Source organism: Parasteatoda tepidariorum, chromosome 2 (genome assembly GCF_982258835.1).
Source record: "Parasteatoda tepidariorum strain Cologne lab strain chromosome 2, Ptep-v5.0, whole genome shotgun sequence".
Lineage (NCBI taxonomy): Eukaryota > Metazoa > Arthropoda > Arachnida > Araneae > Theridiidae > Parasteatoda > Parasteatoda tepidariorum.
Window position 1 is genome coordinate 118,975,360 of NC_141756.1, and position 16,141 is coordinate 118,991,500.

The 16,141-nt window shown below is 29.9% G+C and overlaps 1 protein-coding gene across 1 annotated transcript in view; it reads left to right on the forward strand.

The window, feature by feature from the left end:
* LOC107457233 (maestro heat-like repeat-containing protein family member 1) overlaps nucleotides 1–16,141 on the forward strand; it is a 77,796-nt gene that overhangs the window by 54,538 nt on the left and 7,117 nt on the right. Inside the window, exons 28-33 of the mRNA XM_087156712.1 lie at nucleotides 4,410–4,512; nucleotides 7,118–7,308; nucleotides 9,015–9,152; nucleotides 9,365–9,626; nucleotides 10,689–10,877; nucleotides 13,738–13,893. Coding sequence (XP_087012838.1) covers nucleotides 4,410–4,512; nucleotides 7,118–7,308; nucleotides 9,015–9,152; nucleotides 9,365–9,626; nucleotides 10,689–10,877; nucleotides 13,738–13,893 — 1,039 coding nt within the window. The remainder of the gene's footprint in view (nucleotides 1–4,409; nucleotides 4,513–7,117; nucleotides 7,309–9,014; nucleotides 9,153–9,364; nucleotides 9,627–10,688; nucleotides 10,878–13,737; nucleotides 13,894–16,141) is intronic.

Below are 16,141 nucleotides of genomic sequence, written 5' to 3' on the forward strand. Positions count from 1 at the left end.
TTGTACATTTTAGAAAATTCTCTAAAATTGAGTAAGTTTCCTAAAAAAATCCCTACTTAAATAGAGTTTTTGTACAGATTATTGCTTGCTTGAATATTTAAATAATGCATAATGAAGCGAACCTCATTTGTAGAAATCAGTTCCAAACTTTTTTGTTCTAAAATGTTTTTATTATTATTCAGAATTCTCTTTTAAATTAATTTAAAAAAATTTCTAACTATCTTTGATGAATTAAATGCTTATTAATATTTGAAATTATTAGTAAACATAATACATAACATTTCGAATATGTTTAATGTCAATCAAAACTGTAAAATATTGAAGTTTTTCTATTTTGATGACTATAAAATTCCCTATGCGTAAAATATTTCGTACATCATGCAACAATTATCTTGAAATTTATATTATTTCATAAAATCTACTGGATTTTTTTCCTACTCATGTTAGCAGCTATGCATTCAGTATGAAACCATCCAAGATATCTTATTCTGCAAAATTTGTTTTAACTCAAAAGAATTTTTAAATAAGTATTCAAGTTTAATCATTTAGAAAACTTTTAGCAGCATTTCCTATTGTATGGATGAACCATTTATATAGAAAAATAATCTTTGCAAATTTGTCCCTCTGAAAAGGACATCTACAAAAATTTTATCAGGGGGTGCAACGAGGGCAAATATTCATTAAAATAGCTTGAAAATAGGGTACAAGTAATTGGTCTTTTAGTATTTCTGTTGAAATATTTTTCGGAATGTCTATCAAAGTATTTATACAAATTACATTCAATTAATAAATTACTTAACCAGCAATAATTGACAAAAAAAAATTTATTTTTAACAACATTTAAATTTTAATACATGAATAAAAAAATTAATGAAAATCATCTTTATTTTTTTAAATAATGCATAAAGCACCAAAAAAAATAGCTCTAGTATCTAATTATTTTTTAATTTTCAATTGTTTTTGTCTTTTGTATACCTTCTAACTAACGAAAAAATATTAGATAATTATAGCATTGAATTGAAAATGTAACTTTTACACTAAATTTATAAATTAGATGGGATTCAATGTGATGTGTAACAAGCATCATTTGTGATTACTTAAAATAAAATATATATATTATTATTATTTAAAAGCAAAATATATTTTTAAATAATTGGAATTACAAGGGTCTCTTTTTAGATAGCAAAATCAGATGCATAAATAGATACAAATGCATATTTGTACTTTTTGTTTATAAAACGCATATAACTTCAAAACTATAAGACTGATCATCTTGTAATTGATTTCATTCAATTCAATCTAAAAAAAAAATACATTGTCTCACTTTGACATTTATTAATCTTCTAATTGGCCACTTATAGCATTAAATTTTAAAATACAATTATTGGTACTTATTTTATGAGCTAGAAGGGATTGAATGTGATACGTAGAAAGTATCATTTGTGATTGTTTAAATTAAAATAAAAACTATTAATATTTAAAAGCAAAATATATTTTTAAATTATTTGTATTTCAAAGGAGCTGCAAGGGATTCCACTTGAATTTTTGTGACCGCTCATTGAATTCCCCACCTAAATAGAATCTTCAGATTGTAAGGAATGATAGCAATTTGGAAAAATTGTAAGGTCAATAGATGCATCAGAGTGGAAATGATAGATCGATGTTCTAGAATTTTTTTAATGAGAAATTTATTATTAAGTGTATGCTACATTCTGTTTCATTTATTTCCAGAACTTATCTCATAAATCCTTTAAATATTCTATGAGTTGCAAACCCATTTGATATGTTTCAAATTTACCTCCACCTGCCATAATGTACCATAGGTAAAATAAAAAAGTGACCACCCTGAATAACTTTTGATCTAATGATCAGATTTTTATGTACTACAACTCAATTTTACTGGCTTAAAGGCCCGACCTTGAATTCAGACACTAAAACCCTCTTTCCTTGACCTAACATACCTCTTTTGACAAATTAGATTTTTGACCCTCAGAACATAGGGGTAGCTCCAATCTAATATATTCCTAATCTGGAAAATATAGTCCTAATAGTTTATCTAGAAGAGCATAAAAATTTGAACCTCTTAATATTAATTTCCCTTTTTGTGTAATTCTTTATAGCCCTAACTATTAAAACTATTTAAGTGAACCAGTCGAAAAATTCATGTATCCAAAGATACTTTCCATGTAAAAAAAACATTTTTAATTATTATTTTTATCATTTTAGTCAAAAATTATTTACTTGCAAGGTGTGCAAAACTTTAAATGAAATTGGTTAATAGTTTGTGAGAGTTCAAATTTTTATGTACACATCTTTTAAAATTTAGACGAATCAGTTACTATTTAACCTAGTTTGTTCAAACTTTATATTTTGTTGCTTAAAATTACCTATTTTAAGAAGATGTAAAAACTTGCATATAATTAAAAAATGTTTGAACAACAAATAATCAATAAAACTAATAAATGATGGATAAAATTTACTTTTAATGTGGAATTATCTTTAGATAAATTAATTTTATAATTGTGTGTGTAAATATTTTTTGATTCGCCAAAGATGTATGGGAGATAAAGTCAAGATGTATGAGAGATAAAGTCGTTTGCGAAAAATTAACATTAAGAGGTTCAAACCTTGAACCTCTCTCCCGGTCAAACTATTTGGGATCGTATTTCTGAAATCGAAGCTATTTTGAAAATTAAGAATCTAAATCTATCAAAAAAAAAACCATCTTTATTCACAGAAAGTATGCTGTGTCTGATTTTTTAACTTAAAATACCGTCTGCACTAATTTATTGGTATATTTAAGATTTGGCCTTTAAATCTTTAAGATTGAATCTTAGTACATAAAAATCTGATCATTGGATCAAAAGTTATTTTGGGTGTTCACTATTTTATTCGGCATAGTGTGCTTCTGTAGTTTAATATAAAAATTTCAGAATTAATATTTACAGTATTGATCTTTCATTCTGACCTTGAACCTTCCTTAACGACTTCGACATATTTGAACCTTGTTCTTTTATCATTTTTTCCCCTTCTTTTTCTGAAGATATGAAATTTGATAATTCACCATATTTTTACAAATTGCAGACTTCTATCAAAATTGAAAAATTTGCAAAAGGAACAAGGTTTTAAAAACATGTGAATTGAAGAGTTTTCCAAAAGAACTTTTGCCACATAGTGCTGAATTAATTAAAAGGTAAACTTAGGCAATGAACGCATAATTGGAATACCTGCAAGTGTTGTTCCACAATATCCCAGGTTCTAAATCGTCCTTTGTTGAAAAGAAAGAGTCAGATGCATGCATCACTAACCACGAGTCGTTGGAAAAGAATAGCAACAAATCTTTATTTAGTCCTTGTGGGCATCAGTTAGATACAAAAAGACAGAAAAAGCACTCTGGTGAAGTATGTCTAGGCACAACAGCAATCTCATGGATGAAGGTAGTGATCTGGATATGAGAATTTCAGGACACACTCTTAGGGATCTCATCAGACACCATTCTTGACACCTTGCTCAATCAATCAACTAGTAGGTGGAAGATTCCGTATCATCAACACACAAAAAACAGGCCATTTTGTAGACTGCAGATTTAAAAAAAAAGATGTACAGTACCATTATAAATATTTGATGAAAAAAAAGATAAGCTGTAATTAAACCAGCCTTCCTGGTCGCCTTAGGGGGGAAGGTGGAGAAAGGAAAAGGTTCCGTTTAACGTAGAGAAACGACAAAAATAAAATACAAAAATCGAATGCGCTGCGCCAAACGCCGTCAGCCCCTTTAGTAGAAAAATGCTGTAAACAAATTACGGTTAGAAAAAATTAGAAGGTACGGTTAAAAAAGCAGCAAAAAGGTAAAATAAAAGTATTTAAATATTTAAGATGGTTAAGGCTAAGAATCAACAAAAAATGTAGAAGTGAAAAGTTTCATGTGGATAGATAAAAAAGAAAGGCGATGCAGCTGCCATTCTACCAATTTGAGGGGAGTAACATTCCAGTCCACCTCCATAAGGGAAAGTGTAAAAAATACCAAATTAATTCAAGGGACTATATAAGTTTTAGATTTAAAAATAGTGAGTGACTCAATTTCACAACTTTAAATGTTGTTTTACAGGTTGTTACAGTTGAGCACAGAAGTTCTTTACAACAGATGGAGTTAACTTGAAAACATCTTAAATGTGTCTGTGTTTTGCGTATTATTTTTCGAAGTTATTGGTTCAATTCTGGAACCCAATAGTTTTGTTTTTCAGAAAATGAACGAATGTTATTTTATTTAAGTTCAGTTTTTATCATGATTTTGATAATTTTTAAGATTTATTTTTATATTTATAACTTATCACATTGCAATTTTCTTTTAGAAATACTGTAGATATTTGGCAGACTCTTTGTGCAGAAAAAATTATCTCTAATCATGTAATTGAATATTTTTTTGGATATATTTTCGGATAATGTTGTGTCGTCCCCGCCAGATCCACATGGCAGAAGTATTGCTAACGTAGCAAACCACAAACCATTATCTGTAAGTCACTATCATCACTTGTTTAATTAATTGATTATGATTTGTTTGTAATATATCTATTGATTAATATACAGTAGAAAACCATTTATCCGGTATCCAGATAAGCGGGAAACCAGAAAACCGGGAAAATTTTTGATCGGTTTTCCCACCATTTTAAACTGGAACGATTATGAAAAAAAGCGGATATTGAACTCATCCTTGAAGTTGAGTAGAGGAAAATGTAAGGAAGGGGAGAATTTTTTTCCCCATTTGCCCAGAGAAACGTCATTTCCTCCGCGACCTTGAAGGCAGGGAAGGGAGGAATGTTTTATTTTCTCCTTTAGTCAGTCAATCAAGCTCAAGTTTGTGGCATGTTGATTTTGTTTTCTGTTTGATTTACGAGGAGGTTGGGGAAAATGCATTGCATGCATATCAGTGAACAGAAGATGAAAGAGAAAAATATATTTATCTATTTGACATCAATTAATAAAAATAAAATCTTTTTCTTCTGAATAAATTCTCGTTCTTTGGAAGTGCGGTATCATTTGCAGGTTTTTATTGATGTGGAATCACATCTGCTGTAATCAAATATCGAGTTTTTATCAACAAAAAAAAATAAAAATTAAAAGGAGAATTGTTTATCATTTTAAACATAGGATTATTTTATGAAGCAGATTGCAGTTTTGTTTTTCTGATTCCACTACGTTTGATTTTTTTTTCTTTTCAAGATAAATTTCACACTCAATAAATTAATCATTTTTATTCATAAATTTTATCATTAGGTTATTTAACCATTGGTTTTGTTTATATTAGTTAATTTAGGAATTGTAATTATTTTTGAAAAATAAATACGAGAATTTTGTATTTTTTAAATTTGTTTTTCTTGTCTAAACTTGCAAATTTTTTTATTCTTTTAAATGTTATTTTTCTACCATTTGTTTTTCTTTTTAAAGTTAGGATTACCTTTCTTTTTTCTCTTATTTTATGAATGACACTCTTTCCTTGTAATTCGGGTTCGATAAAACATCGATTAACGACACTTTTTGGTCGATCCCGAAAACCGGGAAATTCAGACTTCCGGGATAGCGATGGACCCGAGCATCCCGGATAATTGGTTCTCTACTGTATTAATCTACCGTGGGGAAAATAAAAAGCGGACCTCACTGGATAAATTTTGATTTAATGATCTTCGTATAAACACGAAAAAATCTATATTTCGTAAATCCATGGCTTTCTGGTGAGGAATTCAGCTAAATTTTCGTTATTACGGTGGACAAATTTGGCCAATCAAAAGCCTGTATTTTTACATATCGCAATGCGATGTGTTTACAAAAGTACAGGCTTCAGATTGGTTTCAGTGAGCCATCATAACTGCGAAATTTTGGCTGAATTCTGCTCAAATGTCAGCAAGGATATGAATTATTCACAGCTAGATGACTAAGTTATCAATCAGAAAACTGCATTCGGCCTGATGGACATAGAATTGTTAGAAAATCATTAAAATAGAAAGAACGATATTTCTTCTGACTTTTGGAGAGGGGAGGGGGATTTTATAGCTATTTTAGGTTCTAGTCAATTTCTTCATTATGTATGTATAATGAGGTAAAAAATTAAAATATTTCCATTAAGTTCTATTCTCTGTTACTGAAGTAATGAAGCAGAGAGGGGCTCCCCAAAGAAGTTTTTGCCCCGGGTCCCAATTAGGCTAAGTCGGGCCCTGAGGGTATCATTCATTGCTGCAAACAATATATACGGAAAAACGACGTATGCAAATGACTATAAAATATCAAAAAATGACTTAAGTGTAAGAAAAATGATGAACAAGTAATTGGTTTGAAAATTAGTAAACTGACAATGGATATAAAATATTATTTTTTTAATGTAAAAGAAACATAAATAAACACGTTCAGTTATTTAAAATGTTTGGAAATTTTGGTTTGAACACTCCTTCTAAGCGCAAACTATTAATTTTCAACATTTGTAATAGATTGATGTTTCTTTTTTACAAGTTTGAAGGAATACAAGAAGTCTCTCATTCTTTTAAAGGCTTCAAGGCCTACTGCAAATCTTAGCATTGCGTTTTGCCACATTCATCACTTTGCACTTCTTTAGCTTTTTTACCTCGGTTCTTCTTTAAACGACAAAACCACAAGCTTCAACATTTTCACCAAATGATGCTTAAACATCAAACTTTTTTCTAAACTATAATAAATCCTCATTCTCTTCTTCATCACTATCATCCAGGAGATACAGTTTTTAATTGCAAAACAAAATAACTTCAATATTTTTTTTAAATGTCCGTAGAATTTCCAGATGATAGGCACAAGAATCTGCTGGCTTCACAAACAATCTGAAAAGATATATTAATATAATAACAAGAGCGTTTCTGCTGGGACCATTGAAACAAGACGATACATACAGGAAAACAAAAGTTATGGGAACGATGAATTGTGATTTGACTGTAATTTTAACATTACAGTAACTATGCTTAAATAATAATAATAAAAGATTTCTATTCATAAAATTCTAAATTCAATCTTTTGTCTCATTGCATAATTGTTCATATGAACTATCATATGTATGTTTGTTGTTGCACAATTGCTGATTTGTGATTCTTGTGTCTTAGGCCGTCTGTGCCTTCCGTGAGATCTTTAAAGTACCTGAAATGGAGAATTGTGGCAAAGAACATTTTGATAAAATATTTGCTTCTCTTGTTCTTGTTGCTGGAGCTTATTTAGGAGCAGTCTTCCCCACCTACACAGTTGAGAAACAGAAAAAGAATGACACAAAAATGTCTTCTTCCTCTTCTCCAATCAGGTAAGATTATATTCTATTTCCCCAACAAATCCTTTTTTTTTTTTTAAATCAATGATGATTACATTTTCTTATTATAATGATAGCAAAGAAGATTGTGCTCTGGAAAAATCCGGATTTCCAGATTTTTCACTAACTGCAATCCGGAAATTTCTGGAAATCCAGAAGTCCAGTCCAGAAGTTTACAGAAATCCTCGATCACAATTATAGATAAAAATTATTGTATATTTTATTTAAAAATATTAGATCTAGAATTTATAATTGGCATCTCTTTCAATTTTGTAAACATTTTTTCTGGTAGAATAGTAAATGTGATTAGAGATAAAAGTAAACTAAATACTTAATTATTAATTTAAATTATGCTGCATATAAATTTATTTAAAATTTCACGTTGTGAAAATATCAATGATTTAAGTTTATAAATACATAAATTTTTTGAAATGCGTCGTTAATGATTTTACTCAGGAAATTTTCAGGATTTTTGAGTTGGGCTCACAATCACCCCTGTGATATTAAAAGTGCTCCTGCTTAGAAAATTGTTACATCCTAGAATAATATTTTCTGCTGTTAACAACTTCTGTAATTTTTTTAAAAAATCTTTTAACATATATATTTTTTTCCAAAAAAGCATTTATATATTTTTTCTTCTAGGGTATAGTGAACAGCTATTACTTTATTTGTTATTATTTTGTATTTTTAACGATACTTTTAAAATGTATGCTTATAATTAGTTGAATTGTTTAAATCAGGGATGGGCAAACTACGACGCCTCAGGCCATTCGACCAGCGGATAGAATTTTAATTTACAGAACTGTGGCGAAAATAAACTATATACATTATACATCCATTCTCTTGTCTTCTTTGTTTAAAGCTATTTTTGTCTTTCTTTTTTTAACAAAGTACTGGTGACCTTTTTATTTATTTTTGTTCTATAAAGCATAAATTTATTTAAATAGCTACCTGGCAGAGGCAGAATTATTAAGATAGCTTTAAAAAACTCCATTTTGAGTTTGAATGTAGAATTCAAGATTTCAGTGCCATTCAAACGGAATTATATATTTTTACCATGCCTTTCAACGTAAATTGTGAAATAGTGAGGTCGGATTTGCAGCTTGAATATAATTGAGTTCCAATCTGACAATCATCTGAAGAAGTTGTTTCTAAATATTCTAAAGTTTGAGTTTTTCAAATCATTACCAAAATCTAGCTTCCCAAATTGAATATCTCATGCCCAGAAAATCCGTACTATATTTGCCTAATCTTATATATGTGAAAAAATGTTTTCAACTCTGAACCTTAGAAAAAATCATTTTAGAAGTAGACTAACAGGCAAGCGTTTAGCCTCGTTCCTTAAAATAAGCACATCTCACTTCGAACCTCAATATCAGGAACTTTAAAAATGAAATCGCATTTTCATTCATCTCTCTAAATATTTAAATTAAAACTTGAATCTAGTTTTTTTATTTTAGAAGTTTGTATTTGGCCTACCAAACCTTTTCTTCTTCCTCATTTTTGGCCTTGACCAAAAAAGTTTGCCCATCCCTTGTTTAAATGTTAGTATAATTGAAATATTAAAAATAAATTATAATAATTTAATTGTTGTTATTATTGGGTAATTTGTATTCTAGGGTAATGTATATATAAAGATTTTATTTCCAAAAAAACATGTTTTAGAAACATGTTAGATAAAGTATTATATGTGTTTTCAGAATCGCCATTGAGACGTTGAAATTCTTCCTGTTGTGTGTGAAGCAGGAGATGATTGTGGCTTCCCTCACAGATGGTGGTTATTGGGGAATGATGGAAGAAGAAGACAAATTTCCTGAAGCTGTTGCTGCACTCGGCAGGTGAGATCTCTCATTATATGTCTCTATTATATATGTCTCTATTATTATGTCTCTATTATATATATATTATATGTCTCATTATATGTCATTATAAGATCTCTATTATGTGTCTTATTTAAGTAACTGAAATTATGTTACTCTTTTAAGCTCATGTCCTTCTTGACAATATTTATAAGTAAAATTACATGATTTTTCATTGTGTTTTTAAACAGATCCATTTGCCTTAATCTTCCTGAGCAAGTTCCGAAACTCGTAACTTTCTTGAACCCCCTGCTGAACAGCTCAGTCGACATACACCGCATAGTTGCTGTTGCTTTCTTTGTGGAATTCTTGTCCCAGTGTTACAAGGGATGCAAGAACTTAACTGAACCCCTCATGAACAGCCTCCTAGGAAGGCTGGTGGATTCCTCTTCCGTCGTACGCCGGCTGTGCATCTCTGGTCTTGGAAATATTTCAATGCTTGATAAGGAACAGGTAAGTTCTTCCGTTTAAAAAAAAATATGATATAAATTATTGTATTTTCAGTAATTATAAATTGTTATGTCGGTTTCAAATACTTTCTATGCCATGCTCTACCATATGGCATAGTTATTTTATATTATAATCAATAAAGAGACAAAAAAGAGAACAACATGTGCATTATAACAACAAGCTGCTGTACAAGCCTTATCATTGTTATTAAGTAGAAAAGTGTAGAGTGTAATAAAATAATTAACTGTTGATCTCATGATTGAATTTTCATGTTTACAAACAATTTTAATAATTTAAAAAACTGAAATAAATGCTTATAAATAAAAACAGCTGTTAAAAAAAAATTTTCAGACAAATCCTGATTTCAAAATTTTTTATTATCACTTTTTAAACTATATCATTTTCAACGACAAATATGTTTATATGAGTAGACTTGTTTCTGAGTGTTAAAATAACAAAATGTACAATATTTAAATTTTAATTTTGGAAAAAATTTGGACACATTTAGATTTGTTATTTAACAAGATATAGTATAAAATGATTTAAAAAAATTTCTACGTAACAATACAGTTATTTTTCTACCATTGATAAATTGTTTATTAAGAAAGTATCTATATTTATAATAAGTTAAAACTCTTTAAGATCTTTGGAATCTTATCACTTCTTTAAAGCTTTGGAATTTTTGAGTTTTATAATAGTGTTCAAAATATTTTGATTTGCTTAAATTGAATAATTTACAAAGATATGGTATAATAGGTAAACAGTGTAATTAATATCCAGGTATACTTTTAACCAGTTTTTTGACTAACTTATTGTGACCACATTTTCCTAATTGCAGCTATTTTCTCATTCTGTGAACTTAAAGAATTAAAACAAGTTCCTAAAAAATTCTATTTACTCAAAAAAAGTATATGTTTTGTTTAGATTATCATTAGGTTAGCATTAAGATTATATCTTAATTCCCACAAATTGAATCATTAGGACGAAAATTCTATTTATTTTTATTTTGCTCTCAGTTCATTATTAACATGGTCTCAATACATGATCACATTACTGTATTTGTAGATAGAGAGATACTCGACCACCATCTTGTCAGCCATGATGACAGGAATGGATGAAAGGGAGGATCCAGGATGTCGCATCACACTCGAGGCAATGAGTGGCCTGTCAGCCATCCTGGCACAAGTGGCAGAGGAAGATGTCAGAAACATACTCATCAATATCGCACTAAGGATTAAACCTATGTTCGACAAGGTTTGACTCTAATACTCTAAAATCTAAATTTGTGCATCGACATTTTTCTACTTAACTATAACTCACAAAGCTATTGTTAAAGGTTTACATCAATAATTTTGATAAGAATTACATTAAAATGAATACTTAAAATTAGTGCAATTTACAAGTTATTGCTATAAAGCAGCGTTGGCTCAGGGGACAGAGTGTTTGCATTCCAATGAAGTAAACCAGGTTCGAATCTCAGGGATGGCTGGTCGATACGAATTCCGCATCCGGCTCGCACCGATCACAGTGCTGACTTGGAATATCCTCAATGGTAGATGCATCATGGGTTAGAGTCCCCTTGCCATCAGGCTAATCGTGGGAGGTTCCTCTCTATTTAACGCAAATTTGGATTCGTTCCATCAAAAAAGTCCTCCTGGAAGGCAAATTTCTCCCAATACTTGATCCAGCAGTTTCCTTGTCTTCTTGATCGGGTTCAAAATTACAAGACCACGGAGTTGGACATTAGTAGTCGTAAACCCAAAAAATCAGGTTAGTTGTTCAACGAATGTTATAATATAAAATAAAAGTTATTGCTATGAGCCAAGATAGCTTTAGGAATAAAGCACTTGTTGTCCACAAATTACCAACAGATTCAAATCCTATAGTAATGACTGATCAGTTCTTATATTACTTTCAGCTGCCAATTCGATGGAATGTTTCTTTCTCCAGGTAATGCAAATGCAAAAAGTTTCACTTTTAAAGTGAAACTAAAAGTTTAACTCTCAAAAAGTTTCGAGTTCATATGCCAATGCTTGAATGAGGAGTTCCTTTATCTTCTAAGTCTCATTCAAATTTGCATGGCTCTGAAGTTGAACGTTTATGTTGTCACAAATCAGATATGGATCAGTTGTTCATCACAGTTGATAAAATAAAATCGAAAGTTCTGCTGTAAACTAATTTGTAACCCATAAACTACTCTTATATGCTTTTATATTACACAGTTTTTGAAAGGAAAATTATGTTTTTAAATGACAGTGAGGCTATGCTATTGAAAATTTAACGAAAGTTAACAATAATTAACTTACTATAACTTAAACTATACTATAAAGAAAAGTTGAACCATCAATTTTTCAGGCTGGTGCACATATTCTAAAATTCAAAGATGAGCTTTTATTTCAAAACAATAACAAAAATTTTATTTCTTTACATTACACATTAGGCATACATCTGCCTTCTTTGGATTCTATGTTCTGTTAACATTATAAGAATACCATCTAGTGGCTCTGAATAGCATTTTATTATATGCCATCTAGTAGTGGCTTATAATTTATCAGATTCTACACATATTACCAACCTTAACACTATTGAAGCAAATTTATGTTTAAAATAGTTATGAAGTTGATTGTATTATTGCTAAGAAAATAAACTTGTAGTGAAAGGTGATCTTCAATGCAAATGTAGCGTTAATACACTCAAATCCTGATTTAGTGAAATCCGATATAGTGTAAATTTCAATGTAACGAATATTTTCTGAATCCCCAAATGAATCTCCGTAGAAACAATGAATAAAAAATACCGATATTACCGAATTGGTAATCCGATTTAATGAAGGTGAAGATAAGCAACGATTCTCATTTTTTCCTCTGATCAAAACACTTTTTCATTCTTCAAAAGTACACAATCGGAGTAAAATTTTTTTAAATTTTAATGTTATATATGTATTAACTATAAATGTGTATTTATATATTATGCAAAAAATTGCATAATATATAACCATTTTCAGAGTGTTAATTATGGTTAAATATTAAAAACAATTCAAATAAATTCAGAAAATAAGATTGTAAATATACCTGAAAACTATTTTTTTTACTGTCAAGTTAAACCAACAAAGTATGCATTGAAACCAAAGGAGAAAAATGATTTTCATTTGTGAATGGTACTCCACCCACCCTCTGCAGAAAAAATTCTCTTTCAGGTCTGAATGTGATGCTTGTGGTCATTTGTGACTCATGATCAGCTTTTAACATGAAAGAAATGAAATCAGATAGTAATGTTACATTCTATGAATGGAAGCTCTTGGGGTGGTCAGCAGTGAGTCTTCTCTTGTCAGAAAAGATGATAAAATAAGATTTTTTACATTATTTGAAATCCAATAATAAATGGAGAAAAAAATCGTTTTACAGAGGTTTATTGCTTCGGAGAATATCGTAATATTGAGAGGAGCATGTCATTAATTCATATACAAGTTCGTCGGGACTACGAAGCATAATCGCAATAAAGGAAATTATTCTTGTATCGGATATCGTAGTAGCGAAAGTTCACTGTATATTATTCCGTATGTTTCAATGAATGTTATTTAATTAGATTATATTTATTCATCATGCCTTAAATCACTTCACTCCAACACCCATCCTCTACAAAATTATAAAACGTTCAAAAATAAAAGAATTAAATTTACTTTGATTCAATGAATTCATGAGAAAATATATATAACATGGAACATATGGTTTGTACGTATAGTTTGTCTGAAGTAAGAACTCCCCTAGCCATTCGTCTGGACCTCCCTGGCTGTGGCTATGGTTATGAGATATAACTATTTCAAGTAGGGGTGTGGGGTCACTGTTTAGAGCAGGTTTTGGCACAGATTGGCAGGAGAAAAGGAATCTTTTTCTTCGGTCTATTGAGAGTGAAGAGAAGGAATGAAATGTGTTATTCTAGTTTCCATAGCCTCAAACTTTGTGGTGGGAGGAGTTCTTACCGTAGACAAACTATATTTTATGTGTCACTATGCAAGACTTTTCATATCCAGACATTTCTGTTTATTCTTTTTATTTATTCCGTTACCTTCAAATGCTTTTGTGTGCTGTTATTAATATATTAAAATGCATTACAGGAAAAACCTTTAGTCAGAGCTGCAGCGTTTACCCTTTTTGGTAATTTGTCCAAATTTGCGAATGGTCCTTCAAAGGAACAGTTTGTGGAGCAGGTACAGGGAAATTTTGTCATTTTCATGCTTCACTTAAATGACGAAGATAAAAATGTTATTAAGGTAAATATATACTCCCTCCTTTAATATACATAAATAATTGATCAACATTATTTGTTTTATTCACTCGATGTTATCAGTGGGTTAACCCCTTAACTGCCGAGTAAAATTAACGTGATTCACTCCCCAGTGCCACCGTTTTTCGCTCAAGTGCACTTTCTTAGCACAGCTCAAGTGCACTGGTGGGGGAAAATGATGCACTCTTTGCAATTTAAAAACAGTTTAATTTTACAAGACAAGAAAAAGGAAAGAAAGAAAATACAAAATTTAAATTAAATAATAAAATACAATATAAAAGATGTTGTATGATAAATTCTGAAACATGGTTGGACACATAAACCAACATCTAATTCATCGCACTGATAGCGGGAATCACGCCGAATTTTTTTTCTTGAACAAACAGCACATTTTCGCGATGCATTTTTCTTTGAAGACATTGATGGAAAGAACAAAAAGCACCAAATACATACGGAAAACAAAAGCGAAAAAAAAATAAACCCGACCTTACTCAAATAAATACACTCTTACTCAAATAATACGATATCACTTTTCCATAACATCCTTTTCCCATTCCCCCTCCTCCGAAATTAGTAATACATTCGCAAAGCAAACACTTTCAAGGCCATTTTACTGCATTCTGAAGTAGGGGGTGTAGTTCTATTTATTGCAGCGCAATGCAAAGCATCGTACTTCGGGAAAGCGTATATATACGCCTGCGGCAGTTAACGCATCGTCTGGCTGAGACGTATATATACGCCCGCGGCAGTTAAGGGGTTAATGAGTTTTATAACTGTTTTTTAAAAAACATCTGTACATTCTGAATGCTTTGAAAAACAGTATCTGTGTTTTTAATCAACAAAATATTTTTATTGTCTTTATATTCTATAACTTAATGTTTTACTAGCTTGTTTTTTAAGCGTGGTCTGGCAGTCACAGTACCCTTGCAACATTTTTTTAAAATAAAGGTATAATCATTCATTTTGGGGATGCTTTACATGCTCATTTAACTTATAATCAATCATTTATCTTCAAAAAAATTGTTAAACTGTTTAATTTTTCTAAAATTTAAAAAAAAAATAGAAAAAACTCATTATTTTTAAACCCATAAGGTTTTTTTATTTTAACATATTTTCAAAAAAAAAATTCTACTTAGTGCTTACAATATTCATCTTAACGATTGTATGCATTCATTTGTTGATATATCAGTTAAAACAATTTTTATAGATTATTTTGTAAAAACGTAAAAAAAAAAGGTTAAAAATTCCTGTTAGGTATATATAACATGCAGTAAAAATTATAATACCTCATAAAATGCTTATTTCATGCACAGTTTGAATATATGTATTATACTTAAGATAAAAAGTTTACTTCAGAGCTTTATCTAAAATAAAAAAAAATCCTTAAGGATTTAATTAAGATTAAAACATATAATTATCATCTATGAGAAAAGGCACTTTAAAGTCTGTCTTCTGAACAAGTTTCTGTTTTAGGGCAATCTAAAATCCTTCATAAATTTTTAGAAAATGTAGATAGAGAGAGGGTTTTTTTTAGTTCATTTGAAATAGTTTGAAGTTTTATTATAAGCAATAAAAAAATATCGATATTTTGGAAATTCTTTGTGTACTGTAATCCCTTAAACCCTGGAAATTCCAACTATGTACATAGAAGATTATTAATTTGGAGGTTACTCAGGGTATATTTTTTTTATCTTTGGGTTGGTTTAAGTTTTTTTTAAAAACTGATCAACTCGATTAGTAGTTAATTTTAATTAATGATTAAAAGTACTAATTTAAAGTTAATATTTAAAGAAAATTTATATGTTTCCATGGTATGAAAAGGTAACTATATTTTAGCAACACGTTGTAAAAAAATTAGTTTTAAAATTTTTGCGTCACTTTAGAAATATTTAGCTAGTTTCTCTAGCATATAGTCTATTGAGCTTGCATGTTTTGACCTGTAATAAAAACAAAATAATTTTAAAAATTTATAAATTACCATTACTAAATAGAATAAGATCCACAATGGACTGATCTTTAATTCAAAGTTCCCAGCAGATCACCGAAGTCAAGCATCACTCGCTACGTTGGGTGACCTCTGAGATTAACCTGCGAAAATGACTGAGGGTGTGCAGTATCGGCCCTCATTAAATTATTCTATTTTAAAGTGCTCGACTTCAGGCACAGGACATCTGGTTATCAAAGAGAAGAAGTCATGTTCTTTGCACACGATCAGTATTGTGATAGCATATATG